Genomic DNA, 27,985 nt, shown 5'->3' on the forward strand with positions numbered 1-27,985 from the left:
CCCGTCAGCATCGCTCCGCACACACAGCGGGATTCCTGAGGCCTTTTTATCGCCTTTGCAGACATTTATTGCACTCTACAGGGCACTTTCGGGCAGGACCCCGAGCAATGGGGAGCTCGGGCTGGGTTGTGCCCCCGACCGGCCCCGTCCCCTCAGGCCGGGCCTTGTTTACCGCCCGCGCGCGGCCCCGCCCCCTCCACATCACGCGACCTCCGCCAGGCCGAACCGCTCCCCCCACCCCGCCGAGATCCCTCCGCCGCGGGACACCCGCCCGCAGGCTGCCCCCCCCACGCCCCGTTCACCCCCGCACCGCGGCGGGGAGACCCCCGTGAGGCGGGAGGAACGAGCGGGGCGGGGAAGGACGGGGGGAGAAGGCGGGCGGCCAGCGGGGGAGTGAGGCGGTGAGGCGGAACTAGGTTTGGCGGCGGAGGGATCCGAGGGGCGAAGCGCCGCGGTGGGAGGGGGAGGCAGGGCCAAGATGGCGGCGCCCTGTGGGCCGAGGGAGCCCGGAGTGGTAAACAGCTGAGGGGAGCACAGGGACAGGTGAGTGCGCCAGGCCAGCCCACGGCCCGGGCGACACCGCGGGCAGTCGCGGGGACGGAGAGGAGGAGGCAGAGCATAGGGACGAGCGGGGGAGCAGGGAGAAAGGGCTCGGGGAGGAGAAAGGGAAGGGGCCGGGGGGATGGGGAAGGCAGAGGGGGGATATTCCCCTTCCGTCCACTTTCCTGCCTCACTCCGTCCCCTCTCCTTCCCCCCAGCCAGGCTTGCTCTGGGGCGCTGCCTGGAGGGCTGGGGGGATTCTGCCCCTCCCCTTAGGGTCCCCCCACCAGCCCTTTAATTGTGCGCGGTTCGTCGAGAAAAGGCTCAGCATCCTCCGTGCAAACGCTGAGTAAACGCTTGCAAAAGCGATTTTCATGCTTCCCCTGCGTCGCTGACTCGCTGAGGAGGTTCCCCCGTCCGGGGTTGGGCATTAAATAAAGCAGTTGGTGAAGTCTGTCCCCTCGGTGAGGAAGGCTTTTCTCATTTCCTTGCTCGTGGGTAGGTAATGTGAAAGTCAGGATGTTGTTTACTTCTACAGTAAAACATTTTGCTTCCTGTTATCACAAAGAACTTGCGGGGCTGCAGTCCTGAAGTTTTCACCCTTTGTTTGCTATGGATGCAGCCTCTGTCATTGTTTTATCAGTTTAGTCAGAGCTTCTCTCCTGGCCCTTCTGTGTTGGTTGTTTTTTCTTTTTAATGAGTCTTTTACAAGGCAATGAGTGAAAGAAAGAACATGCCTTAAAGGAATGTATGATTCAAAACCCATGGAAATGACCCAGAAACTGAGATCAGGTTTCCAAAACTGTTTCCAGACCTGCTGTTTCCAGAGAACCTTCCAGTGGATAATAATACAGGTTTTCATTCTTTGTGTGGTCTGATCCTGCAGTTTCCTGGCATTAACTCCTGGGGACAGTTGTTAGAAATCTGTCAGAATTGAAGCACTGCTGAAAGTGATCCTGTTAAGTGGAAAAATTCCTCTTCAATTTATATGTGTGAACAGCTAGAAACTGAATCTAGGAAAACTCTGGAAGTTTTAATAATCACTGCAAACACTGGGAATGAATCTCTCTGCTGTTGACTTTGGTAAGCAGCAATCAGATACTCTGCTTATCAGAAACAGCTACACCACATTTTAAGTTTTAAATAAAATCAGGGGCTTAAAATCCTTTGCTCAGTAAAACAGTTTTTTGCTTTGTGTTTGTTTGTTCATTTGTTCTGGATTTTTTAGCAGCCCGGTCAGCCCAATCCTACATTTCCTTTATGGGGAATTGTACAGACTTACCCAGATGAAAATGTAGTCAGAATATCTAATGTGTCATGAGACAGGCTTTAATTAAAATGATTTTATCTCTGGCTGTGTTTAATCCTGGCACCTTAACTCTTTGTTACTTGAAAATTTACTTTTATGGTGGCTAAAAAAGTAGCGTTTTTAAAGGATTCCCATGTGAGATACACTGGCCAATTGCAGATGTTTTGGTGTTGGAACAAATATTTGTTTTTAGTAGCTATTTGTAGTTTTAAATGGATGCTGGCTCTTGTTTGGAGCTGGACTGCTGGGATGTTGACTTGTACTGATTCCTGAAATTCTTCCAACTGCCAGACACCTACTTGTTAGTCCTGACAGGAGCTGGGGATGTGATTCCCAGTCAGTCTCTGTACGAGCTGAATATGTGCACACACTCCTGTATTTATTTTACATTTGAAAAAGATACCTTTTCCTTTATTAGGAGGAAATTCTTCCCTGTGAGGGTGGTGAGGCCCTGGCACAGGTTGCCCAGAGAAGCTGTGGCTGCCCCATCCCTGGAAGTGTCCAAGGCCAGGTTGGACAGGGCTTGGAGCAACCTGGGCTAGTGGAAGGTGTCCCTGCCCATGGCAGGGGGTGGAATAAGATGATCTTTACTGTCCCTTCCAACCCAAACCATTCTGGGATTCTCTGATAACAAGCAAATTAAAATAAATCAGTGGTGGAGGCAGGGAAGGGACCAGATTCCGTGGCATGTTGCAGACAGGTGGATATTTAAGAAAGAATGTTACAGCTTAGATCTTGATCTGGTACGTGGCTGCTGTATTTTATTTTCATGTAGTTTAATAAACATAATGAGGACAAGTAATGATGTTTCCTTTGTTAGCATAAGCATTTCTTTGGGTAGCATGTTAAGAGTAAAGAATTGCTGTCATTTCCCTGGGCATTATACACGTTTTGTTTTCACTTTAACAGTTACACATCATTTGCTGCTGTTCTGTGTACTGCTGACTTTAATTCTTGGAGTAGTTAAAATGCCTCAGTGAGTACATCAGATAGTTTGCAGTGATTTCAAGGTTTACTGAATTGCTGCCTAACTCTGTGAATATTTTAAAAGGTTCCTCTTGGGGGCAAAAAGAAAAGTGCTGCAGAGATTTAGGAGTCTCACTGCTTGTGTTGGTGCCAAGCCTGGAGCTTTCTGTTCACCTGTTTGGAGCTAAAAAAGATTCCTTAGTTGGACTTACTTTCCTTGTGTAATGTTAATTACATTGGTACAGAAAGCCAGGGCTTGTTCTTATTTATTTATTTGCTATTAATATGTGCAGTTGGGTGGAAGGAACGAAATTATTCCCTAATTCCATTTAGTAGCTGGCTGGTTAACAGGGCTCCTGCCAAAGGGTGAGGTGTCAGCCCTGCCGTGTTTGGGCTTTTTTAGACATGGGTTACTTTTAAACAATTTTCCCTCTGACAGAAATTTGATGAGTAGCAATTAGCAAGAGTGTATTAGCACAGCAGAGAGTCAAGAAAATCTTAAAAATTGCTGAGTATGATTTTTTTTCTCTTTGTTTGGGGTTATTGGACTTTTGTGATCTTCCTGTTCCCACATCAGTTAAGCACCTGTAACAAAGTGAATGTATTTAATATCAAGTTATAACTATAAATAATTACTGAGTTTAGGAACGGGGTCTTGGATCAGATCTTAAAATAACCAGAAGAATATTTGCTATTAGAAGCCAGACACCTTCATTCTTTAAAAATGAATAAATAAATTAAATTGATTGTACTGTCAATTGTAGTGATCAGTTTGAACAGAGCTTTGGAGTTGTTATTCCTGGGTGGTGAGAAGGAATAGTCAGCTGCTTGCTTTCCTGGGCCACCAGTGGTTTTTCTCCCTGCTGTCACTTTTCATTCATTGCTTATGTCACTTCTGTGATGGCAGTGTTTACTTTAACTGTGGGGAAAATATAAAATTGAGTGTTGTTAGGAAACCTAAAGCAGGCTTTGATTTTGTGTGTTGGATGGGAGGGAGTGAGGCTTGATCCTTTATGAGCAGCATTTCAAAGGTTGGAGTGAAAAGGGCTGCTGTGCTGCCAACCTGAATTTTTCTTTGGAAACAACAATTGCTGTAAAATCCTTCTGTCCTCGTTGGTGGCTTTTGCCAAAGCAGCACCTGAGCTGACCTTACCTGCAGTTGAAATCAGGTGGAAAAGTGTAAGTCTGGAGCTTCTGCTCTCATGGTGTTGAAATCCCCCTTTTCTCTTGGAAGGGGGGGTGGGTAATAACCATTCACTGCCAGCCCCAAATTTAATTTATGATTAATGAGGAGAGATAAAATGCTGGTGTTGATCCCCCACCCCCAGAAGAGGTGCTTCTGGTGTGTGGATTTGTGTGTTGTTGCAGCAAAGGGTGTTGTGGGAGGAGGGTGTGTTTGTGGTGTGTGTCCCCCTCCTCCCCACCCTCTGAGCAGCATAACTGGCACTACCAGCTGCTTTTTCATTTGGCTTGAGATAAAAATACACTGAACAGAAGAACATCTTCTCTTGACAGAAATACTTACAGAAGTCATAATCTTTGGGAATACTCTGCTGTTTCTTTCTCTATTTAGCCTTCTGCAATTAATAATTTTGTAGTCCTTGCCTTTGTCTCGAGTTTGTAGCTTAAACTGTTTTGTGTTGTGGTTAAATTAGCTACTGAAAAAACCCCAATTTTAAATTGGTTCTTGGTTTGTTGGCTTCTCCTTTTCCTTCTGTAAGCTGGCTCCAAGGCCGTATCGGTACTTAAAATTAATACTTTTTACTAAAATTTGTCTTTATGAGAGCTCTTGAATATAAGAATGAAAGCTCTTGAATGTAAGAAGTGCTATTGCTGTTATATCTTCCAGTTGCATTTCAAAAGGTATTTAAACAGATTTATTTTACTCTTTATGAACCAAGTGCCAAGGATCTTTCATATAAAACTAATTTAAAAGTTAGTGAAGAGTCAGTGAATCAAGACACATGGAAAACTTACAGACTTCTTTCTAATCCTGTTAGTTCCAAGTATGGCTGCAGGGATGTGGAATTTCTTCTAATGGGGAATGATTGCAATATCTAGGGATGGAAGCATCTTGTAACTATGTATTTGAGCAGAAAGAGGTGGTTGTGATATGATACTGTAAAGATTTAAGGGATATCCTGTTCACCACAGATGTATCAATTCCAGATAAAAATTACTGTGGCATCCAGTGGAGGATGTCACTGTTTCACAAGGTGGTGGAAGTCCCTTAACCTGCCCTGTCCTTATCTACAAGATTTGAAAATCACATCCCAAATTCCTGGTAGGACTGTGATAAATCATTCTGACACCACAGCCCCTGGGAGCTGAACTTCATCTGCCAGAACACAGCGTTTTCTGACTGGAGTTAAAAGCCTGTTGCCTGTAAAGTAGTTACTCAGCTGTCTTTGCTGAAAAAGGTGGGATGAGATTTAAGGCTGTTGCTGGAATTTCCTGGTTTGTTCATTTGTGTTGGGCACAGCAGAGCCAGTGTGATAGAGGATCTCAGTCTTATTTAGAATTTCACTTTAGAGGAGATCCTGCATTGAAAAACCTATGATTTAATTTTTACAATTGCAATTATTTATATATAGTGGGGTGACAACTTTATACCAGTTTAGTGTAACTTCAACAGATAAAGTTGCACTATTGAAGTATTTGTGTGTAATATTGTCCTGGTTTGGAGTGTGGTTTGAAATACTTTTATTAATATTTCAAATATGGGCTTTTGCAGTGGAGACTGCTCCACTTTAAGGTACTCCAGGGCTTGATTGACAAGTTTAAATAAACGATGCTGGATTTATTGGCACAAGGTCACTCCAGCCATCTGTTTTAGTTGAGGGAGCTTGGGAAATGATCCGTTACCTCCGTGAGTCGTTATCAGGACCGAGCTGGGTTATCAGCCCTGCTCTTATCTGATGGCAGCCTTTGTTTCGTGCCAGCACAATGGCACAAATCCTCTTACCTGCTCAACATTTCAACTGGTGTTTTTCCCCATCTGTCTGCAAGTGTGTTGTTGAACCTGACTTCCAGACCCCATCCAGAGGGTCTCCAAAGGTGTGTTTCTTGATTTCGTGCTGTAGCTTTTCCTCCGGCTGTGTCAGAATGAGTGAAACCTGCTCTCCAGACTTTTCCTGGTGTGACGAAGATATAATATAACAACAGTATTACTCAAGGAAAATAGGAAATAAAAGCATTCTTTTCACTGGTGGGGGGTCAAAGAGGAAAAGTGCTGACAGGGTTTTTATGGGGTAAAAACGCAGAGACCGGTGTTCACGCTGCTTTAATTCTCAAAACAGGTTTTGCTTGCAGCTGGCCTGGGGGTGTGGTCAGGCCTCTCTTTTGTTAACAAGACTTTAAACAACTAATTCAGGCTGCTTAGGGAGCTGGTGAATCTATTGCTTCACCATAGCTGAGACTGTGTCCTGATAGAAATGGAGGGGTCTGTGTCAGTAAGGCCTTTTTGGTCTCAAAGGTGGTGTTCTCAGAAATAAAGGAGTAGATTCTCTGTAGGGAGCTGCTTTTCCATACGTCCCTCTGAGTGCAGTCTGAGTGTCTCAGTAGAACTGTCATTGAGTCAATTCAATGTCATAACAGTTACTAGAAACCCAAAAAGCATCTGACTCCTGAAAAGGAGTAACAGAGTGGAAGGCTGGCTCCTCAGGTTGCACGGATGAGTGGCTTCAAACTTTTTGAAAGGATGGTGTCACTCTTTGAGCATTGTTTGCCTTCTAAACAGCAAGTGCTTTGAGGAAGAAGTTGGGAGTCTGCACAATGTAGAGAAATAAAAAAACAAAACAGAACCCCAAACCCCAGCAAATCCCAGCTCTAATTTTATGGAATCTATAGATTATAAATCCATTCTGGTTTGAGCAAAAAGTAACTTTCCCCCCACTTCAGGTTGCTGGTTTTTTATTGTAAGTCTTGCTTACACCACCAGCCAGTTTTAAGTCTGAAGGTTTAAGGTCTTGCCAGCATCAGGCTTGGAAAAAAATAGCATTTAAATCTGAACACTTCAGTGACCAGACTGTGCTGGCTGCTTGGACATGAGCTTTTATTTGGACTGTGACCATTGAAAACTGAGGGTGGGGTGTTTTGTGTCCTGAAATGGTGAGTACTGGAACACTACAGCAAGTCAGTCCCTACTGAAATGCCTGTAGTGAGAGTGGTGCCATATTATCACCTTTGAATTTGCAATCCATGCCAGATTAAGTAAACTGATGTCTGGTAGCACTGAGAAAAGTGACCTTGGGCAGTTCTGCAACTACAGAGTGATATGTTGCAAATGACAAAGTTTACTGGTGGCCACGTTAACTCCTGCTGGCCAGTAACATTGTTAAGTGTCAGTTTTCAAGAAGGCAATATGTCTATAAGTAATTAGAACATTATTTAAAATAGAGCACTGAGCTATGTGGTCCTTGGCTAATGCCTAACAATGTTTTGATTAGAATCTAAAGGCTTAAATTAACTATTCTAGATTCAGAATAGAGGAGGATTCTTTGTGTGTAAGATTTTACCTATCATAAATACAGCTCTTCAGCGGCTTGTGAAGGGTCACAGTACAAAACTAGAGTCTTGTGAAAGCCATCTAGTTGGAGGCAATTGCACAGCTTAACCTGTGGACAGTTCTGGAAAGGGCAGCTGTGCAACACCTTTTGGTGTTTTTCAGAGTAAGGGCTGACTTTTCTCATGCAGGAGGGATGAGGTGCATCTGTGTAAAGAACTGAATGCTGTTCTGACTATGCACAAAAAAATAAATTGTACCTTTTCTTGACCTCTTCCTGCTTTTTCTTTATTAGTGATCATGAAAGGTGTGTGGCTGACAACACTGCAGACAGAAGCTCAGCTCGTCCACAGAACAGGTGCTGTATAAACCATTGCAGTAAAAAAAAAGACTTTGTGTGTAAACTTGGGACGTGTCAGTCTTGCCTTCCATGGGGGAAGTGAACAATGTGTGCTGGCTGGAAGTAGGAAGGAAAAGAAACCCTTGCTGATAAAATTAGGTGTGATGTGACACCAGATTCTTTCTGCCACTGGAAAAGGTTCAGCACAGGGTTTTTATGGATGAAGAAAAAATGCATTTTGTGGTAGGTAGATAGATGTGACACCTGAATCCCTCTGATGGTGGGACATGGGAAGAAGCCATAAGAAACCATCTCAAAAGCCTGAAGAGGCTCAGGTTTGTTCCCACTTATTATTGAGGACCTGGCCAGTCATGTTATCTGCACACTGTTGCATTTAATGCTCTACACAGTTTCTGCACTGCAGAGCTTTTAGTGTGTCATTCACCAGTCACACACATGAAAAGAAGGTGTGTTGTGCTGCCCAGCCTGTGGTTTGGTGTGCCCAGGGTGGCCAAGGGCAGCAGCTGCAGTGACCCTGACTGAGTTTCCCAACAGCTGCAGCTTGGCCATGTTTCAAGTCTTAAAGCCCAAATCTGTTGGTGTGAAACAATGCAGAGCCCAGGGCAGCAAATTCCTGATCTGGTCACAGGGTTGGAGAAGGATCTGGAGGTGTGTGTTTTCTCCAGAGTTTAGTTCACTATGCAAAGGACTTGAAAGGTGGTTTGAGGAGGAATTGCTGTAAGAATGGAGGAATGGACCTTAGCCTTAGTTTACTAAGCTGGAGAACAAATTAAAAAATATGGTAAGAGAATGCTCTGACAGTCTAGATATGATTGCCGAGGTCTTCTGCAAAACAGATTAATGTCTTTTTGAAAAAGGGGGAGAAAACCCTGCTAATAACTCGTTGGTTTTTTGGAAACTCTTCTCTTACAGCTTCTATTGCAGGTGTGCAAACTCAAGCAATCCTTTCAGTGTGAAATGGGCAATATTGCAGAAAAGAAATAGGAGAGATGGGAGATTTAAGATGGAAAAGGAAAAGTTCATTCATTCATCTGTTTTTTCTTCTCTCCTAGTCTGGTAGAGAGACACCAATGAGGAACTTCCTGAAATTTTGACCTCCACATTCATGTCAGTACGTGCATCATGGCACAGCAGGGAAATGTTGGTGAGCTCCTCTCAATGCTGGATTCTCCAATTCTGGGTGTCCTGGAAGATATAACAGCTGCATTCAAAGATAATCTCGTTTGTGGTATGTATGCTTTTATGTAATTCCAGGAAGGGCTTTGCTTTTACACCAGTAAAGGTAGAATAATGTGGGTTTTTTTTATCAACCCCTGCCTTTGCAAATGCAGCTTGAAAGAAACTCCTTGATACTTGGGTTTGAAATTGCTTTAAGGATTTAAGCTTCTCTTCAGTTCATTTTGCTTAATGGCATGGCTTCTGGAAGGTCTGTTATGTAATTGTTAAAATACTATTAGAGGATGACTGGCTTTTCCTGGGGCACAGCCTCAAGTGGGAGCTGATGAAACTTTCTTTGTCAAGTGTATCTAGAAAGAATTAGGTGGCATCCACATTATGAGAACCAGTGGGACTTTTTTAATTTAAAAAAAAATAAACAAAACAAAGCAAAACAAAACAGACCCAGACTTTCTGAAAAGTGATTGCTGCTGTTAAGGCATCACTTGTGCTGACAGAGCCTTTTTAAAACTTGAGAGCTCTGCCAGTGTCCTTGTCCCTGAACTTGCTCTCCTTTATCTGCTGAAGGGAGAGAACATAAAGTTACTCCTGAACTCTTTACCTGTGCTGGGTAAGATACCCTTGCAGTTCAGCTGCCTGTAGGTTTTTCAGGTTAGACAGTAATTGTTAGTTATTAAAATAAATGGTTGCTTTCCCTGAGCCAAATGCAATTGCTCGAGTGGTTTGGAACCAGGAAATGTAGTCGAGAGGTCTCATTTTCCCAAAGGTCTGGTAAACACCAAGTCCTGCTTCACGTTATAAGTTGTGTAATAGTTGTTTAAAAGTTCTGCAGTGTCCCTGTAGCAAATGCTTAGTTTTTGGTGTATTGAGAGGTTTTTCCCTCCCTTTTTTCCCCCCAAACTGACAGACCGTGGGCCTATGCTTGTCAACAACCTGGTGGACTATTACTTGGAAACCAATTCTCAGCAGGCACTGCATATCCTGTCCACGCTGCAAGAGCCTCATGACAAGGTAAAAACAAATCTATAATGTTATGGCAGATTTTAGCCTGGCACTGAGCAGCCTTTAAATAGCACCTCTTAGAACTCTGGGGTTCTGGGCTGGTGTAGAATTACCTTGCTGTAGAGATGTAGTATCTCTGTAGTAAGAGTAGTTAAGCTTTAAAAAGAGTTCAAAGGTCTCTGTTTCTTGAGTTGCTTAAACTGACCCAATTAAGCAAAGAACCTCTATAAAGGAAAGTTTTCTGAGGACTGATGTTGTCTCTTTGCAATGCTCCTGCTGCTTGGTCAGTCCTGGATGTGTTGGCCTAAAACAAATATGGATATTTTGAGAGCAAGTAAGGATTTTTAAATAGGTTGGGAATGACACAACAAATTGGCTGCTGACCAGATTAGTTTTTCATTATTTACTTATAAACATTTCCAAGTGCAGTGACTTCTGGACTGACTAGTTTGCATTTGTCTACCAGCACTCTTACATGATTGCTGGGTTTTATTTCCTCTTGAATCCTATGTATTTGTAAAATGCCCATAGTTTCCATCACTGACAAAGGCAAACTGCTGAATATAGATTGGTGAAAAAGAACATATAGCAATTAAATATAAATACCTTTCCTTTTTCAACCACTCTCTGCAAAACCCTTTATCAGCATCTACTGGACAAAATTAATGATTATATGGGCAAAGCTGCTACTCGTTTACCCACTCTCTCTCTGCTGGGACATGTGATAAGACGACAACCATCTTGGAAACATAAACTTTCTCAAGCACCTCTCCTACTTTCATTACTTAAATGTCTCAAGGTAAGAACCCTCAGTGTTGTCCATAAAACACCTGATGTAAACATACACACTTGCAATGCAAGGCATTTGATTTGTGTTTTGGTGTCAGTTAAGCCACAGTGGAATTAATGTGAGCTAAATACCTTGTGCTGATCCTTTTATTGCTGACAGTCGTGTTTCTAAAACCCACTGTCACTGTGTATCGGTGAGTTAGGAAATTTTATTAAAACTTTTCAAAAGTAAGTTAAAGAGGGCCCCTGGTGAAGTTGATGGGTGTCTTGAACGTGAAGTTAATGAGAAATACAGTAACTTCCCATCAGTGCATTCTGAATTTGTGCATGTAAGGTAGTGTACTCTACTTGCAGCTTAGGTGAGCCATGCAATAGCTCATTCCATAGTGAAATTACCTTGGAATTAGCAGACTTTTCCTTCTTAGCTACAGACATGCTGGATTACAAGGACATAGCTGTTTCCCCATGCTTTGTGGGTTTTTTTTTCCCATCTGCAAATTTATCAGTTATAACATTTTACAGTAATGCTTTGAGACCTAGAATGCATAGTCAGTAATGGAATTTAATGTGGTAGTGAAGAATTCACATTAAAATCACATTTAAGTGCATGATGTAGCCAAGTGCCAGTGCTCTTCAAAACAAAACCACTACTGGTTTGTAACTGCCAAAGGAGCAGCTACAAGTGCTGTGACTGGAACTCCTGATGAGTTCTGCTGCCCTTTGCAGTGGGATTGAGAGAGGAGTGAAGTGAGTCAGAAAGCTGGTAGGAGTAGAACAGAGATGTGGAAGTGCTTGGGATGTGTACAGAGGGATTGGGACGGACAGGAAATGTGCTGTAATAGTTTATGTGTGACTGAGGTAGACATACAGAGGAAGAAAAATCCCTGACACTGAATATGTCCCATCAGCCCTGGTGGCTCCTGGGAGATACCAGAGCAGCTGGTGATATCTCCTGGGAGATACCAGATCCAAGAGCAGCTCAGTGGCACCTTACCTCTGTTCTGTACCCCCTGTGCTGCCAAAGCACAGGAACTACCAAGGAAAATATGCTTTAAACTGGGGAAGCAAGTGGGGACTCCAGTGGGAAATAGTTTGAACATTTTCTGTGTCCTATCCTAAAATCTGATTCCCTGATACTGTTCCATGTAGCCAAAGGCTTTCACTGACACATCCCTTTCTCACAGTCCAAGCCAAGGCGTTGTAGCATCGTTGGATTATTGCTGGGTGAAATATCCAGCAGGCAGAGCCATCAGCCAGGTTAAGAGGAAAGCTTTTGACCCCTGTGTTGGTAACTGGCCAACAGCCTTGAACACCCTGAGCAGATGTGCAGTTCCTGAGGCTCTGAGTGCTGTGTGTTCTCAGCTCTGGAAAGGAAGGAAGGCGACACATAAGATGCTTCACATACCAGTAATTTTTTTTTTTCTACTCGGTTGTGGAACTGTGGTGATGTTCCCTTTTGAGCTAAGGCAAGTCTTTATGCAGGAAAGCAGCAGAGTAGGAACAACAATCCAAAATCTTGGAGTTGTTCCAGATAAAAAACCCCACAGTAATCTTGGATCATTAAGTTGTGGTAGGGTTCAGAGGGACTGTTTCAACAGAGAACTTTTTCCATGATGATGACTCAGCGTTCACTTCATCCTTGGAAAAAATGAAGTTCAACACTTTTAACTAATGCAGGTTTTTTCCCTTCTTGCAGACTGACACAGATGTAGTAGTACTCACCACAGGTGTCCTAGTGCTAATAACCATGTTGCCAATGATTCCTCAGTCTGGCAAACAGTACCTTCATGATTTCTTTGGTATCTTTGGGCGTCTCTCAGCCTGGTGCTTGCAGAATCCAGGTGAGATTTCAACTTTGTTGCATGCAGTTGTGGTTTAGCAGAGTCCCTGTGACTTGTATGCAGTTCTTTTGTGAGGCTCTTAATGGTCTGAGGTTATTTAAACACAGAAAATGATGTGTTAAGCCCACAAGCTGTTCTGTTCCTCAATAGCATCTGGGAGTTCTTTGCTCAAAATTCAGAAGTCTCTTAGATTCTTCCATGTGGTGCTGTTACTACATGAAGTTTCATTGAACCAAAATGCTGCCCTGATGACAGTGAAAAGCAGAGATTGATCTTACTGGATAGAGAAGGGAAAATGCTACCATTTGAGGCAGATATTTGGGAATTTGAGATTCCCAGATTAAATGGGGAGGGGAAAGAATCAGCATATGTAAGAGTTTATTTTAACATGCAGCTAAATATGAAAGTGTTGGTAAAACTGGTCTTCTCATTTACAGCCTTGGCTCTGCTGAATTTGTTGAGAGGGGTCTGATATCTAACACTGGCAGTATCTGTGTGTGTGTCTCATGGCTGAATGAACAAATGCTGTGTTAAGCACATAGAGATGCTATTTAGAGAGCAATTCTGCATTGCAAGTAGGATTGGAACTTTAAGATGGATAGTAAGATTCAAGTCTGTACTGATTGCTTTTTGTGGATACAAGCTTTTGGTTTTTACCTTTGAGGTAAAACAAACCTTAGTTTTCCTTTTTGAATCGTTCTTACCAACTCTGGCTCGCTGTCTAGAGGGGTTTTGGGTTTTAACTTGAATAAAAATGTGTGCTTTGAGAACGACAGGACACTTGTAATTAATGGTCCATTTTTGTGTTTGCTGTGAGCTGATGAATAAGTGTTGCCTGTTTTCTGAGAAGACTTCCCAGTTTCACTAGGGACTGTTTGTACCTCAGAAGACTTGTCCCAGCTAACGTTTCAAATTTAAAAGTTCTTCTGTTTGCATTCTTAGGAGTTTTGTTCTTTCCTCCAATGTAATGAAAAAGATTTAACTGCTTTTTCCAGGTCACGTGGCAGAGATTTATCTTGTCCATCTTCATGCCAGTGTTTATGCTCTCTTCCATCGTCTCTATGGAATGTATCCCTGCAATTTTGTCTCCTTTCTGCGTTCTCACTACAGTATGAAGGAAAACTTGGAGACCTTTGAAGAAGTAGTCAAGGTAAAATGCTGCTCATGTGTATATATCTGACACATAGCTATATAAAGGCAGGTATTTGCCAATTGAATACCAGAAATTTGCCAGTTTAGCTGAGGGCTGCTAAACAAAACAGATTAAAAATTGGACTGAAAGCTCAGTTGGGAGCAAGATGAACTCTTGAAGCCATGATGTGAATTAACTTTATCTGTTAAATGCAACATTCTGAATTATTGGGATCAGTGGTTTTCTCACCAGTTTTGTGCAGGTCAGTGCTGTGCTGATAACACATCCCTCTTCTTGCTCTTCTCCCCCAGCCAATGATGGAACATGTGCGAATCCATCCAGAGTTGGTGACTGGATCCAAGGACCATGAACTGGACCCACGAAGGTATATATATATGTATATATATGTTCACTCTGCTCATAGGAAAGGCTCTAAATGAGCAGCTTTCAGTGAGGTTATTGCAGGTGTGCAGCAAAACCTTTTCTGTGTCAGCAGCAGTGTGTGCCCAGGGTGTTTTGCCACCCAGATTGAGAGGCACACCAGGTAAACATGTAGACTTTCTTCATCCCAGCTTACAGCTGGATGAACAAGCAAAAGCTGTTGTGAAAGGCCATTAACAGCAGTGTTGGGGTTCTAAATTCATTTTGTGTCTGGGATGGAATCTGTCTTCTACTAAACAATTGACTTTGTCTTGTTTTTGTGACTTAATGATCAAACATCCTCATAAAGTTCTAAGAGTTTGCTTATAATGAATAAAGTGAATCTACCAGGACACGCTTCATTGGCTTAAGGTTTGGGTCATGCTCCTTTTGGTTTGTTGAAGTATTTGGGATTTAAGTGTTTAAAATGGCTTCAGTGTGTCTTGTTTTGGTACCTAGATATTGGTTCATTTAACAGATCAGTTCTTTTAACAGGTATGTCTTAACATTATCAGCTGTATTAGATTTCTTTAGCAATAGGCTCATTTGCCTGCAGCAGCACCACTTGCTGCTTTTCTCTTGTCTCCACAGGCCCAGCCACTGAAGAGGAGAATTTGACTCTTGTTGCTGCACTGTAGTGCTCTTGCCCTGCTTTTCAGAGCCACTAGGAAATCACTCCTAACTGGGAACCCATTGAATGTCACAATGCTCAGTTTGGCAGGGGGGAGGGTGGCACCACTAAGGAGCACAAAATTGGCACAAAACTACCAGTGGAAGCCTTCTGATTTGGTATCTTGAACATAGAATATCTTACTTTCAGAACCAACTCAGCCTTTAATAGACAGCCTTCTGGGCTTTCTGTTCTTTACAGTGAACTTCCATCCCCTGAAAATATTGGGTGGATCTAATCTGGCTGCTTGATTTAGTGAGAAATAGTTTTCAGGATGAAGGAGGTAGTAATATGATATAAAACCCTAAAAAACATTCCCCAAACTTGGGAGGAAAATCACAGATCTGAAACTGGCATTGCAGACGGTGTTTGCTTAAATAATATAAGATTCCCTCACTGCTGGCATGTCTAAATTTTGACTACCAACATCTGAGTCTAGTTGAGCTGATTTCTACAGCTGCTGAAGCTCAGGATCAACCAAGTCTTCGTATGCTGTTCCTCCTTTCCAGAGTGCTCCATGGCAGACCTTTGTGGATCTCTGTGTCCAGGCTGTTTGTCTCCTCTTTGAGACCCCCTCTTACAAGTCATCTGGTTGCAATTTCTGTGTGGTGCCTTGTTCCAGTTTGGCTGGGAGCATGCAAAACTGTCTGGAACAAATGAGCCATCCTACAAGCCAATTCCTCCTATGTCCAGGAACTCTTTGTTTTTAATAATCATTGACTAACTTACTCTTTTGGATCCAAAAACTGTCTGCAGGTGGAAAAGACTAGAAACTCATGATGTTGTGATAGAATGTGCCAAAATCTCCCTGGACCCTGCAGAAGCCTCGTATGAAGATGGTTATTACTCTGTGTCTCGGAAACTCTGCACAAGCTTAAAACATCATCAAACTGACCCCAGTGCCAGCTCTTACACTGACATACAGAGCAGCTATGGTAAGACCTGTCTGATGGCTAATCAATACTCAATTGCTGGAGGAAAACTGGCCCTAGAGCGAAAAAAAAAAAATCTTACTGATTTATCCCACACAGTCTGATTCTTAGGCACCAGAAAAAAACCTATCATTTAAAAAAAGACATATATAGATACATGTGTTGTACATATTCACAAAGTTGCTTTTCCACTACCTCTTCCTCCCCTGCCTTCTCCATCCCAAAAAAACCAAACCACCCTAAAAAATAAAGCTGTTGTATGCAATATGTTCAATAGATACTTCTTTAAGCTGGAAGAAAAGTCTCGTTTGCTACCTACAAATGTCTGTTTTGAATGGATTTGAAATGCTTTGGTTAAAAATCTTTAAGTCCTAGCCAGAAAAACCATGGAGTTGTATTTGATGTGTTGGATACTTTTAAATTTTAATTCATTATTTTTTTTTTAAACTTTCAGGGACTTCTACCCCGTACTCCACTCCTCGGCTAACACTATCACAAATGCCAGGGCAGCTACCTCAGATCCTGAGCCCTCAGTCCTCGAGGCTGTCAACTGAGCCACAGCAGGTAAAGCAGAAGATGAAGCACAGCAACCTTTCATGCTTTGCACTTCCATAGTTTCTTGTGACAGCCTTAAAAATTCACGTTTCTGACAAGTGCTGTGAATTCTTCAGTGCTTTGTGTACATTGCGGATTTAATCCCCACCTGATTTCCTGTGTGAGAGCCTGGATTTGGATGCTTCCCATGTTCCTTTTCTGAACTCTGATGTGTGTTTTATTGCTGTGGCACAGGTCACCATCTGGAGCCCTTCTGCAGTGTGTGGTATGACCACCCCACCCACCTCCCCTGGAGTTGTCACATCAGAGTCATCCCAGTCTGCATCACAACCTTACAGCAAAGCTTTTGGCACCTCTGGTACGTGCTGAATTTTGGAATTTAGGCTTTCAAGGTTTATCACAATGGAAATTCTGGCTTTAAATTTTACTGTCAGCTTCTGAAATGGGAATGATGCCACACCATGCCATTTGATAGGCTTGAGTCGTGCCTTCTGGGAACTCAGTACCTCCTCATTTAGAGCAGTGCTGATGCAAACACTGAGAGGGGAAATGCAAGAATTCAGTGCCAAAGTCTGAAGCAGCCTCTTGGAAACTGTGCACTTTCATATTGATAAACAGTTGAAAGAGATTTAAGTAAATGGTTGAGATAGTGTTTAAACATACAATTCTTCACATGAAATAAATCAGCTGAAAGGAGGAAGGGGGAGCCTGCTGAGAAAACTTGTGCTCCTTTTCAGCAGGGGGGAAAGGAACACCTTTGGGAACACCAGCCACATCTCCTCCTCCACCCTGCACTTCAGATGACTTTGTGCATGTTTCACTCCCTTCAGCTGCTGCCACGCCTCCTAAAAAGGTATTACGAAATTCTTCTGCCAAACTAATCTGGTTTTTTTTCATTGACTTGCCTTATATGCAGTGACCATAACTGAGAAAGAAAAAAATCAGAGTGACTGGTTCATAAAAAATGCTGCATTTCGTTGCAAAAACTCATTTTCTTCTAAGTTTAGACAACTATTGCCACTTCCAGTTGCACAGTTTTCAGACTTCTTACATGGGTTTGCTGTTTGTTTAAGCCATCTGTTTGCAGTAAAGTTCTTTCTGTGAAACTGTCCAAGAGGTTTATTTCCAACAATACCTAATGCAAGTAATGTATTTCGGGTTTGTTTTGTTTTTCAGGAGGACAAACCAGATCCTGGGAGGCCTTTACTGTACCGACAGCAAAATGTCATAAACAGCGATAAATCATTGGGTAAACTCCATTTTCCTCTCCCCATTACTTGTTGTAAACAAATCTGGGTTTTATTGACACATGTTCCAATTCCTAAACACTTTTCCACAGGTTTTTATCTTTTTTTTTTCCCCCTGAGTTCTTTGTAGTTCCAGGATCCTGCCTTAACTGTGATTCAACTTAAAACCTTGTGATGCTTTTGATTTCATTTTAACTATTCACCTTCAGAAAAGTAGCTTGCAGATTTTTACCTGGCTCTCATGCATTCTTATGCATGTTTAAATATACAGATCTACACTGAAGGCTGGAAAAGGATATTTATTTTTTTATAAAAGCTGATTCTTTGAGGATGAATTTTTTTAATTAGAAGCAGCAAGTTGTATATGAAGTCTTACTTCAGTGAAGTCAGTTTTATGTCTGAATCAAACTGTAAGGATAGATATGATGTTCCCTTTTAAAGGCTTTTGGAAAAACTTTGTTTCCTATCTACAATTGTGTTACTGTACTTGAACCTTTTGTTAAAAGTCCTGTGGAATATTGAAATCAGCAGTGGATGGTTGAGGAACTCAACTTTTAATAGGTAAATCTAGATTCCATTTTCCATTCTCTGTCATCTACATCTGTGACTGCTGTAGGAAGGGATTTTAGCACTGTCTTTGAGACTTCTGTGCTGTGAATCTTTACTGCCTTCAAAGTGGAGATGACAGTGAAATTTAAAGCTGGTTTTCCTTGGTGTAGTCATGTAGGAATGCTGGAATCTGAACTTTCTGAATTCCAAGTTAAGAACAGGCAAAGTTTTTCCCTGGACTCCTGTTCTGTGACTGAGCTGAGTGTGAGGTTTCTGTCCTGGGTGCTCTGGGGTGTATCCCCCTGGCAGCTCTCTCTCGGTTTTGATGAGTAGCCACATGTTGGCAAGTTTGTATTACATCAGATGGCTAAACTTCCTTTATTCAGGCAAGTGCTGTGTCCTTGTGGAGCCAGAGCAGAAGCTGGAGGGAGGTTAATGTGAAGGTGGAAGTACAACCATGCTGCACGAGTCACCTTTTTTATTCTAGTTATTTAATGGGTTAAATTGCAAACAGCACATCCTTACAGAGGTTGTGCAATAGCAAATGTTAAGTTTACAAGATTACATTTTGGGATCAGGGCTGACCTGTGACTGATCAACCTGGTTTCCACATAGAATGGAACAGCAGGCTGGTAACTTCCTCCTTTGAGGAAGCATCTGAAGGAGGGACAAGCTTATTCCAAGGATGTTGCAGCAGTAAAAGACTTGTGTTTTGTGCTGTGCTAAGACTGGAGGAAACAGCACCTGAACAACTAACTTTTTGGTTTTCCTTTCCTTTTTTTCAGACATACCCAGTAGTAAAAGTTCAGTAACCTTAAGTGATCTCGCGGAGTTTTTGGGTGGTTTGTCGTTCGAAGACAGCGCTGAAAAGGACAGAGAGGAAGGTAATGCCTGTCACCCTTACCTACCTCTGGGCTAAGGAAATGTCTGTAATGCTGAAATACAAGGTGCATAATGGTGCTCCCCCCTCTCCTCAGATGCAATATCTAAAGAGATCTCGGAGATCACGACCGATGCTGAACACATGGTGCCTAGAGGAGGGTTTGACTCCCCGTTTTACCGCACAAATGAAAGTCTGTCAGGCTCTCAGAAGAAAACCCACTCAGCCGTCTCCAGTGTGCAGGGACACAGCCAGACCTCTGAGCCTTTAACATCCCTGGACAAGCCTGGGCCTGAGAATGCACGGGAAACACCCAAACAAACGTTTACTCCCATAGACAAGCCCTGTGGAGGCTCTGGGGAAAGCCCTGCTGGGAACAGGGAAGGAACCTCTGGGGAGACGAGTATCCTCACTCCCAGCCCGTGCAAAGTACCAGCACAAAGAAGGGTGGTGTTTGGGAGTGGGCAGCCTCCCCTCTATGAGCACCTCTTCGAGGTTGCATTACCAAAGACTGCCTACCTCTTTGTTGGCAAGAAGACTGAGGAGCTGCTAAAGAAAGCCAAGGGAACCCAGGAGGATGACTGTATGTCCTCGACTTCTCCCGTGGAAGTGCTGGACAGACTGATTCAGCAAGGAGCAGATGCACACACTAAGGAGCTGAACAAGTAGGTGACTGAAAATATTACTTCACAAACTTTCTCGTTACTCCTTTTTGTAGTGGCTTAATTTTAATAGCTGTGCCTGAAAAGGAGCTGCACAATTCCCCCATATTCTTTTTATACCAACTGACCTTAATTGTACTCTTACTAGGCTGTAAGCTCTTTTGAGGTGCACATTGTATTTTAAAGTGACTTGCAGAGTGTTTTTTATATTTAAACTTAATGCTGCATTTTCATTTTTCAGGCTGTCTCTGCCAAGCAAATCTGCTGACTGGACTCACTTTGGAGGTGAGGAAATTTCTCATGTGTTTTGGCAATCTGTTTCTCTATTATTAGACTTGCTTAAACAATGACCTGCATACCTTTTGTTTGTGTTTTTTATAACTAATGCTGCAAAAGCTGGTGCCCTCCATTAAGTCATGGTTTATCTGCTTAGCAGATAGACAGCTGTGTTCCAGTGAGATGAGCTGCTATTTTTCATCTTGGAAAAGTGTAAACTGCCCTCCCCACAATTCTAGACACTTCTGCTTTTGACCATTTCAGACCTGCTGGGTTTCAGAGTGGTGCTGATCATCCAAGACATCCTTCCACCTCCTCACTACTAGTTGAATCTAAAACTGATGATTGTTTTTCTTGCTGCTTCACTTGTGTGGCTGTTATAGTTTTGTGCTCTTAGGCTTCTGCGGTGATGGTGAGCTTGGCTTTTTTTCTTTAATAAGAGGAGGAATCCATTTGAAAGGCACAGACGTGTCGCTTTGGGAAAAATGTTTACAATTTGAAGTTTGCGTCAGAGGTCAGATAGAGCAGATGGATTTTTAAATCTAATTTTTTACTTCAGAAAACACTTCCCGTGCGTGGAACAGGGCCAGTACAGTTCAATAAGCTCTTCTGTGTCCCAATCCAGGTTCTCCCCCTTCAGATGAGATTCACACCCTGCGGAACCAGCTGCTTTTGCTGCACAACCAGCTGCTGTACGAGCGCTTCAAGAGGCAGCAGCACGCCCTGCGGAACCGCCGGCTCCTGAGGAAAGTCATCAAAGCTACAGCTCTGGAGGAGCACAACGCTGCCATGGTGAGCAGGGACCCAGCTCTAGCACTGATGGAAACACACTGGTGCTTCACCAGTGTTAATTGGTCTGGCCAATTAAAAAAGAAGCCTCATTTCTCACCTTTTTGAAGTCAGTGTTTGTGGAATGACTCGTGCGCTGTCATTAAAGGCAGTAGTTTCTAATTGGCTTCAGGCAGCTGAATCAGTGGCTGCCTTCATACTTGACCCCTGCCAGCATTTGCCTATGGATAATGTTAAAGGCTTCCCTGTTAGTGGAGCAGTTGTTCAATGCCTGGCTAGACACCTTATTGCATATTTAAAGAAGTATTGTCCCTGGTTGAGGAATAATAGCAAAACCTGAAAACTGCAGTGTTCTTTTCCTGTTCACTGTGATAGAATCTGAAGTTTTAAGTGCATTGAAGGATGTCTCATTACAGATTTAGGTGTGTTTCACTCTGTATTTTCATACTATAGCTAATTCCATCAACAGTTTCACCTTCTGGTGATTCACTACAAGAGCCAAAAGTAGACTTCGGAATAGATTTTGGAAGATGAACTGTTGTTTCAGCTGTGAAGCCCAAGTCCCTGCTGAAAGCATGAGAGGCAGTGGAAAAATATGTTACTGCTCCTTGTGCCTTTGGATGTGGCTGTGAGTTTTCAGCCTGTCCACTCTTATCACCATTTCATCTCCTTTTCAGCCAAAAACAAACCAAACCCCAAAAGCCTTAAGAACATGCTCTATATAAAGTGTTCCATGTGTGGAAAAGTGTTTGCCTGCCCTGCTGGTAATGGACAGCTTTGCTTGGCTGGTGCTTTAGGACAGGTGTTCTAACTCATAAGCAGGTGCCTTGTCTGATGCTTCATGTGGGATTCTTAACAGAAAGATCAGCTGAAACTACAGGAAAAGGAAATCCAGGCTTTGAAACTGAGTCTGCAGAAAGAACAGGCAAGGTACCACCAGTTTCAGGAGGAACATGATAATATAGTGGCTCAGCTTCACAGCCAGATCAGACAGCTGCAGCACGACCGGGAGGAATTCTACAACCAGAGCCAGGAATTGCAGGTATGAAGCATGAACAAAATTGTTGTCTACTTACTGGTTTTAAAAATAACCTTCTTAATAACAAGGCATGAAATATCTGAGAGAATGCTGTATGTTTCTGTTAGAGATATTGTCTTAATTCACAGTAAGGCAGTGCACAGTTGGAAGTGCTTTTATAGTTGTTTTGTCCTGTCTTTAGTTTGGAAATAGGAAAAGGCAGTGTCTTGCTGGTTTGGGGGCTTTCACAAGGGCTCAGTATAATTTGATTTCCAGTGCTGGGGGTTACAGCTTTCCAGCCCTGTGCCCTTGCTGTCCTTGGTGAAGTTTCAGAACCCTGAGTAATTTTTTTGTCACTTGAACAGACCAAGCTGGAAGACTGCAGGAATATGATAGCAGATCTGAGGTTAGAATTGAAGAAGGCCAACAACAAGGTGTGTCACACTGAATTGCTGCTTAGCCAAGTTTCTCAAAAGGTAAGAAGAGTCAGTGTTCCCAGGGTCCTTTTGTGTCTTTCTGTTTATTTTTTGCCTGATAATTTTCATCAGGTGCTTTTTCTTTCTTGTTCTGAAAGAAACCTGTGCTTAGTTCTTTAGAGTCTGATATTAATTACACAAAAACAACACAGAAAAATGTATTTTGGTGAAGAAACTCTAAACTCAGTTCAAGGGCTTCAGAGTCTTCTCATTTTGGCTGCTTTTTCCACAGCAGGAATTTGCAGATTGAGCATTATGAACTTGAATTAAATCTTGACATCTTGGAGATCTTATGTCAGAAGTTGAATGGAAATTAGAAGTTCTCTATGAAAACTAATTTATTTAACACTATTTAGGATGCATTTGATTCTGGTCTTTGTGTCCCTCCTTTGTAAAAATCCCCTGTGAACACAGTGCCTGTCAACTGTGGCTCTCCTGCTGAACCATCCATCCCAGTGTTGGATCCTGTTCCCTTTCTCCTTCCAGCTTTCCAACAGCGAGTCAGTGCAACAGCAGATGGAGTTCTTGAACAGGCAGCTGCTGGTTCTTGGGGAGGTCAACGAGCTGTACCTGGAGCAGCTGCAGCACAAGCACACAGACACTACAAAGGTATTGCAGAGCTGCAGGGGAGGCCTTTTGGGGAGGCTTCACTTGAGGGCATCACCCAGCATCTCCCAGCCTTGGGTTCAGAAGGAAATGCCTCATAACTTAACAGATAACTTTGTTCTGAAATTCATTTTCAGGGATTTGATTTTGTGTTTGGTCTGTTCAGATATCTGTGTGCACTGTAGGTTTAAGGAATATTTTCAGTGCTCCTTCTGAAAGCTAAAAAGGGGTGGTTGGGGTACACCTGAAGTCAGTTTTAGCTACTTGATATAAATTCTTAGCAATTTTTTTTTTCCAAAGGCCAAGACTTTATTGTGCTTGTAACATAATTGACAGCAGATGGTTGGTAAAGTAATGTAGTGCAATAGTGCCAGAATTTGGAGAAAGATCTTAACCAGGATTTTACTGGTTTTCATGAGGTGCTGCTTTAAAACAAACATCTTAGTCTTCTCACTTAATCATTTTCCTATTAAAAGTTAGTAGTAGCTTCACTAAAACTTCTGTGGTTCATATGGTTTTACTTCCTGACTTCAAAGAAACCTTTTTTTAATTAGAAGCAAGTAAATTACACAACAATATAACTGTTTCTGCGTGAGAGAAAGTAATTAAAGAAGGTGAATAATAAGCCAAAAAAAGGTTTTTACTGCTGTTTAATGAACGTCATGTTGCAAAAAATGGATTTAAAATGGAGTTTGTCTATTCTAATCCAGTGCAGAACTGGCAAGTTTGCTTTGATGAAAAGAGCTTTTCATAAGGAACATTAATGTGCTAATAAATTCCAGTGATGTGTAGTTATTTTAATGGTGTACATCCTCAGCACAGCCAGTTTTCTATATCTGTTTTTAGAAGTGCTGCTTTTATTCCATCCTCCTTTAAAATGTGCCTATTTATAACATCAGAAACATGTCTGAACATCAGTAAAAATAACACACTATCAAATTATGCTTTAACACTGTGTTGTTTGCTTCGAGGAGGTTGAAATGTTGCACGCTGCCTTTCGGAAAGAACTGGAGAAGGCAAAGTCATGTGTTCAACAGCAAAGCCAAAGGCTTGATGCTTCCCAGAAAAGGATAGCTGAACTGGAATCTCAGCTTGCAAAAAAGGACCACCTCTTCCTGGAGCAAAAAAAATACCTGGAAGATGTCAAAATCCAAGCAAGGTAGGGGCTTCCTGTGTAACATTTTAGCTGTGCTTTCTCATATGTGTTATCATAGTTGAGGCAGAATCTGGAGACACTGGACATTTTGGTTTCTTTTTCTGTTCAGAGGTCAGCTGCAAGCAGTAGAAAGTAGGTACAAGGCCCAGAAAAGAATCACACAGGCATTTGAGCTGGAGATCTTGGATCTGTTTGGCCGTCTGGAGAAGAGCAGCCTACTGAAAAAACTTGAAGATGATAAAACAGAAGCAGCTGAAGCAGCAGAAGAAAGGTAAGTGTGGTTATGTAAAATAGGCAGGACTCATGAATGTTGGTATCCTCGTGGGATTCCTAGCACTTGGATGCATCACCCCAAAATATTTGTGTTGCTCCACCTTTTTAAGGATTGAATATGTTTTTTCAGGACTCTGCCCAGGTTACAGGGAGTCCTTGACAGCACTGGAAGTGCTGATGAAATACTTCTCAGATAGCTGAACTGTTACTCAAATTTGAGAGAAACCTCACTTTAATCTACAAATTGTTAGGCTGTTGTTCAGTGTTTGTTTTACATCTGTCTGCCTAAAGCATCTGGGTAGTGCTGTACTTCCCTTCAGATTATGCCTTTTTTCCTACACCAAATTCTGCCACAGCATCAGGGTCATCCCTTGCACTGCCAGCTTGTGGTGATCACTGTGCTTGGGTTAGGTAAAGGAAAGCTCTCCAGTCCAAGGAAGATGTACAGATCTCTTCCTTTGCTGTAACAGATCAGGATCCAAATGCATTCTGCTGTGGGATTATTGTTTTGGATTTAAAGCATTGGGTGTTGCAAAGCTGACTGTGTGACACTTCTGGTTACCCTGTGTCACTCCTGCTTTGCCACACAACTATGAAAAGAAACCTGTTGAAGTACATAGTCAGTAGCAGAAATGGAAGGTAATGAAAGTAATCTGCCTTGGCCAGCGTTTCCCTCTCCATTGTTTATTTGTTATGATTTCCTTGACACTGTATCCTCTCTCTCTCCCAAACAGGGTGGACTGTGGTAATGAAGATACAGTGGCAGGAAACAGTGAAGAAACCATTGGTAGAAATGGAGAGACCAAACCTCCCAGCACTCGAGGCAGCAGTAGCAGTAAGGGTGGCAGCAGCAGCGAGCTCTCCACCCCAGAGAAACCCCAGAACCAGAGGCTGAGCAGTCGCTGGGAGACATCCGTGTTGCTGGAGCCCTCGTCCACTGTCCCTCTGACTGTAGGTTCACTCCCCAGCTCCAAGAGCTTCCTTGGAATGAAGGCACGAGAATTATTTCGCAACAAGAGCGAGAGCCAGTGTGATGAGGAGGGTGTGACCATCAACAGGCTGTCTGATGCTCTAAAGACTGAACTATGTAAAGATCCCAGCATGGAGTCGAAGGCCCCTCCGAGCCCCGATAACCTCAGCCTCTCGCCCAAGCTCCAGGAAAGCAGTGTTGGACAGCTTCATATCATGGACTACAATGAAACTCATCATGACCACAGTTAAAGAGGAAGATAGTCAATCAGTGTTATTTTCATATTCTTGGCATAGAACAGGAGGCGTGAGTGCAAGTTTAACTAAAAGCTTTTATGTTTCTTTGGTCTGAGCAGTGGCTCATGCAGCGGAGCAGGATCGATGGCCAGGAACGGAAGGAGGCTGCTGAACGAATGCAAAGTGGATTTTTGGGTCTGGAATTGAAATACCCAGCCTAACTCTTGCTTCTTTCTCCAATTCAGTCCTTAGCAGCGTGTACTAATTTGAAGGGACAACTGGTAGCATTTGCAAGTATTTTTGCCCTTTCTCCCTGTCCCCAGTTGAGTGGCTGCGTTTATGAACTTGAGTGCAATATGAGGCCAAATTAACATTTGTGAGTCTACTCTGAATGCTTTGTATTTCCTTGCAAGCTTCCAATTTAGAGCAGTTGGTTGTGCTGCCTGTCCAGGTGACTTCGGTTCCTTTCATCCTGGAAAGAAGCAGCACTAGAATTTCCAGTGCATTCATCCAAGGGTCTCTATTTTGCCTGTCCATTGTCCCACATCCCTCAGTCTTCATTAAGTTGGAGTCTGATTGAATACCCAAATGTTTAAAGATACTGTACCTCTGCAAAATGATTCATTCACCCTAATTCATGATCACTGTTTATATTGTCCTTAACATTTCCTGGAAAGTTACATTTGAACAGACAAAAAGGAACTGGAGCTTGTAATGCAGAAGAGACCGTAAATGCTGAAGACTTGTTAAAACACTAGCTTCTGATCTTCTTGGTATTTTAAGTGTTTGCCTGACAGACTGTTACTGACCTCAGACTGGTTTGTATGGGAAAGCAATTGGGGTGGGAGAAGAGAGAAAAGGAAGCTTTACTGAAGTAGGGAGAGCGTGCAGAACCTGGATGTAGAATTGCAAGCTTATGAAGATCTGCAGAGGAGGATTTGTTTCTCTAATCAGGGAAATGTGCTGCCTGATCCTCCTTCACAGTTCTGCTCTTTGTTCCTGGTCTGAGCAAGACCACCGTGTGTTGAGTCCAAGTAATTGGCTTCGTTCTTCCTGGGAATGCGTTCAGAATATGGTTTCCTTCGAGTGCTCTTCTGCTCAGGCTGCAGCACATTTTTCAGCTCAGCAATGTCAGTTTGGCTCTAGGTCTCTGCCCTTCACCCTCATCCTGCTTCCTCAGAAGGCAAGGCTGAGGAGGAATCCTGTTCAAACTGGGAATCAGAATCCTGGTGTGAAGCCTTTCGATGTTAATCAAGTCAGTGATGAGCCTTCTGTGAAGGAGGATTTTGGGATCAGGGCTTGTCAGTGGTCAGACTCAATCTCCTTCGTGACAGAGCAGAGCCTGCTGTTAGGAAGGCAGAGTGCTTGTTCTAAATGTTGATGTGTCTGGGGCCGGGTGTGCTCGGACACATCAGGCTTCACCGTCACCCTCACACGTGGCCTCTCCTCTGAAACAGTCTGTGGGTGGCAGCTGCTGTTCAGGAATTGCCTCACATAGAAATCAAGTCCAAGAACACTTGCATTTGTAGTTCAAATCCCTTCTTAACCCTGATAGGAACGAGGCTGTCAAAGCAGCTGGCACTGTGCTGGCTTGCTCCTGACAGGACTTTCCCCCCCGTTTTCCGCTTCTTCCGTAACACCCAGGGTCTAAATACATTTCTGCCTGTCTTAAATTATTTTTCCGTGTCCTTTGGGTTGGTCAGTCGGAACCCTGAGAGTAGAGGTTGAACTTCAGTGGTTGTGTCCAAGCTTGACTCTGCATGGAATAGAGAGTAGAGAGTTGGTTGTAAGTGACAGACTGGTTTTGTCGACATGTCTTTAGCCTTTCTCAGACTTAGTGGTAGCAAACGTGGTAGCGTGTGTTTCGGGAAGATTTGGAGGTTTCCTGCCCCTTTCCCCACCGGATCCCAGCCCCAGGAGGGAACGGTTTGCACATTGCCCTGATGGGCTGGGATGCTGGACAAGCTCATTCCCCATCCTGCCCTGCCCAGCCCGGGGGTGTATCCGGCGTTCCGAGGAGAGGTGGGTTTTGTGTCGGTTACAAAAACGCCCTGGCAGTGACTCAAGCTCGTTGATAAGGTGACTTTATTCTTCTTTTAAACAGGATTTTAGCACCAGGATAGTAATGGAAACCACTTTCGGTTTGTTTATGGACCACAAAGATTATGGAGGAACAAAATTTTGCAATTATTTCTTTTTTTTTTTTTTTTTTTTGTAAGTCTAAAAATCGTGGATCTGCTGTATGTAGTTAACTTGCAGTTTGTTTGAAGGGGTCCCATCAGTGAAGTGGAAACAGATTTTTTTAACTGACTGCTTTTAGTTAAATCTAAAATTGCTGTCTTTGTCAAGTTAATCTGTTCCCTGCCTCGCTCTTTGTAAGCATGTTAAACAATCCACATTAAATGCCATAAATATGAAAAACGAGGAAATGGTACAATCGTAAGCTAAAGAGAACTTAAACCAAAAGGAGGTTTTGCTGTCCTTATTAGAATGTTCTAAAATGTCAAGGCAGTTGCTTGTGTTTAACTGTGAACAAATAAAATGTATTGTTTTGCACTAGCCTGTGTTAAATTCCCTGCAAGCCGACCTTTCTGGGACCAAAAACATGCAGAAACAAGTTCAGTGTCCAGACATCTTCCCCGTTGTGACA

The 27,985-nt window shown here is 42.9% G+C and overlaps 1 protein-coding gene across 7 annotated transcripts; it reads left to right on the top strand.

The window, feature by feature from the left end:
- Positions 1-239: 239 nt before the first annotated feature.
- Positions 240-27,894, top strand: TSC1 (TSC complex subunit 1). 7 transcript variants are annotated; one of them, XM_051808183.1, is made up of 23 exons: positions 240-543; positions 7,615-7,677; positions 8,733-8,908; positions 9,764-9,867; positions 10,505-10,657; positions 12,344-12,488; positions 13,484-13,638; positions 13,932-14,005; positions 15,467-15,645; positions 16,097-16,206; positions 16,432-16,555; positions 16,935-17,050; positions 17,374-17,446; positions 18,779-18,877; positions 18,971-19,538; positions 19,777-19,820; positions 20,437-20,603; positions 21,460-21,642; positions 21,984-22,094; positions 22,581-22,703; positions 23,675-23,859; positions 23,966-24,127; positions 24,864-27,894. In XM_051808183.1, exons 3-23 carry the CDS (start codon positions 8,803-8,805, stop codon positions 25,348-25,350), a joined length of 3,468 nt encoding a protein of 1,155 aa, XP_051664143.1. In that variant the 5' UTR covers positions 240-543; positions 7,615-7,677; positions 8,733-8,802; the 3' UTR covers positions 25,351-27,894. The 7 variants fall into 7 exon arrangements, with proteins under 7 accessions (XP_051664143.1, XP_051664142.1, XP_051664140.1 ...); XM_051808182.1 differs by having other exon boundaries at positions 16,938-17,050; positions 23,672-23,859; XM_051808177.1 differs by having other exon boundaries at positions 241-543; positions 23,672-23,859.
- The last annotated feature ends 91 nt before the right edge of the window (positions 27,895-27,985 follow it).

This window comes from Manacus candei, unplaced genomic scaffold (genome assembly GCF_025592945.1).
Source record: "Manacus candei isolate 608988 ecotype Guabito, Panama unplaced genomic scaffold, ASM2559294v1 h1tg000071l, whole genome shotgun sequence".
In the NCBI taxonomy this organism is placed as follows: Eukaryota; Metazoa; Chordata; class Aves; order Passeriformes; family Pipridae; genus Manacus; species Manacus candei.

Coding starts and splice junctions, on each gene's coding strand:
- TSC1 (XM_051808180.1), top strand. CDS start 8,803: ATGGCACAGCAGGGAAATGTTGGTGAGCTCCTCTCAATGCTGGATTCT. Junction 17,447..18,778: donor AAACAGCGATAAATCATTGG/GTAAACTCCATT, acceptor CCTTTTTTTCAG/ACATACCCAGTAGTAAAAGT. Junction 23,860..23,965: donor GATGTCAAAATCCAAGCAAG/GTAGGGGCTTCC, acceptor TTTTCTGTTCAG/AGGTCAGCTGCAAGCAGTAG.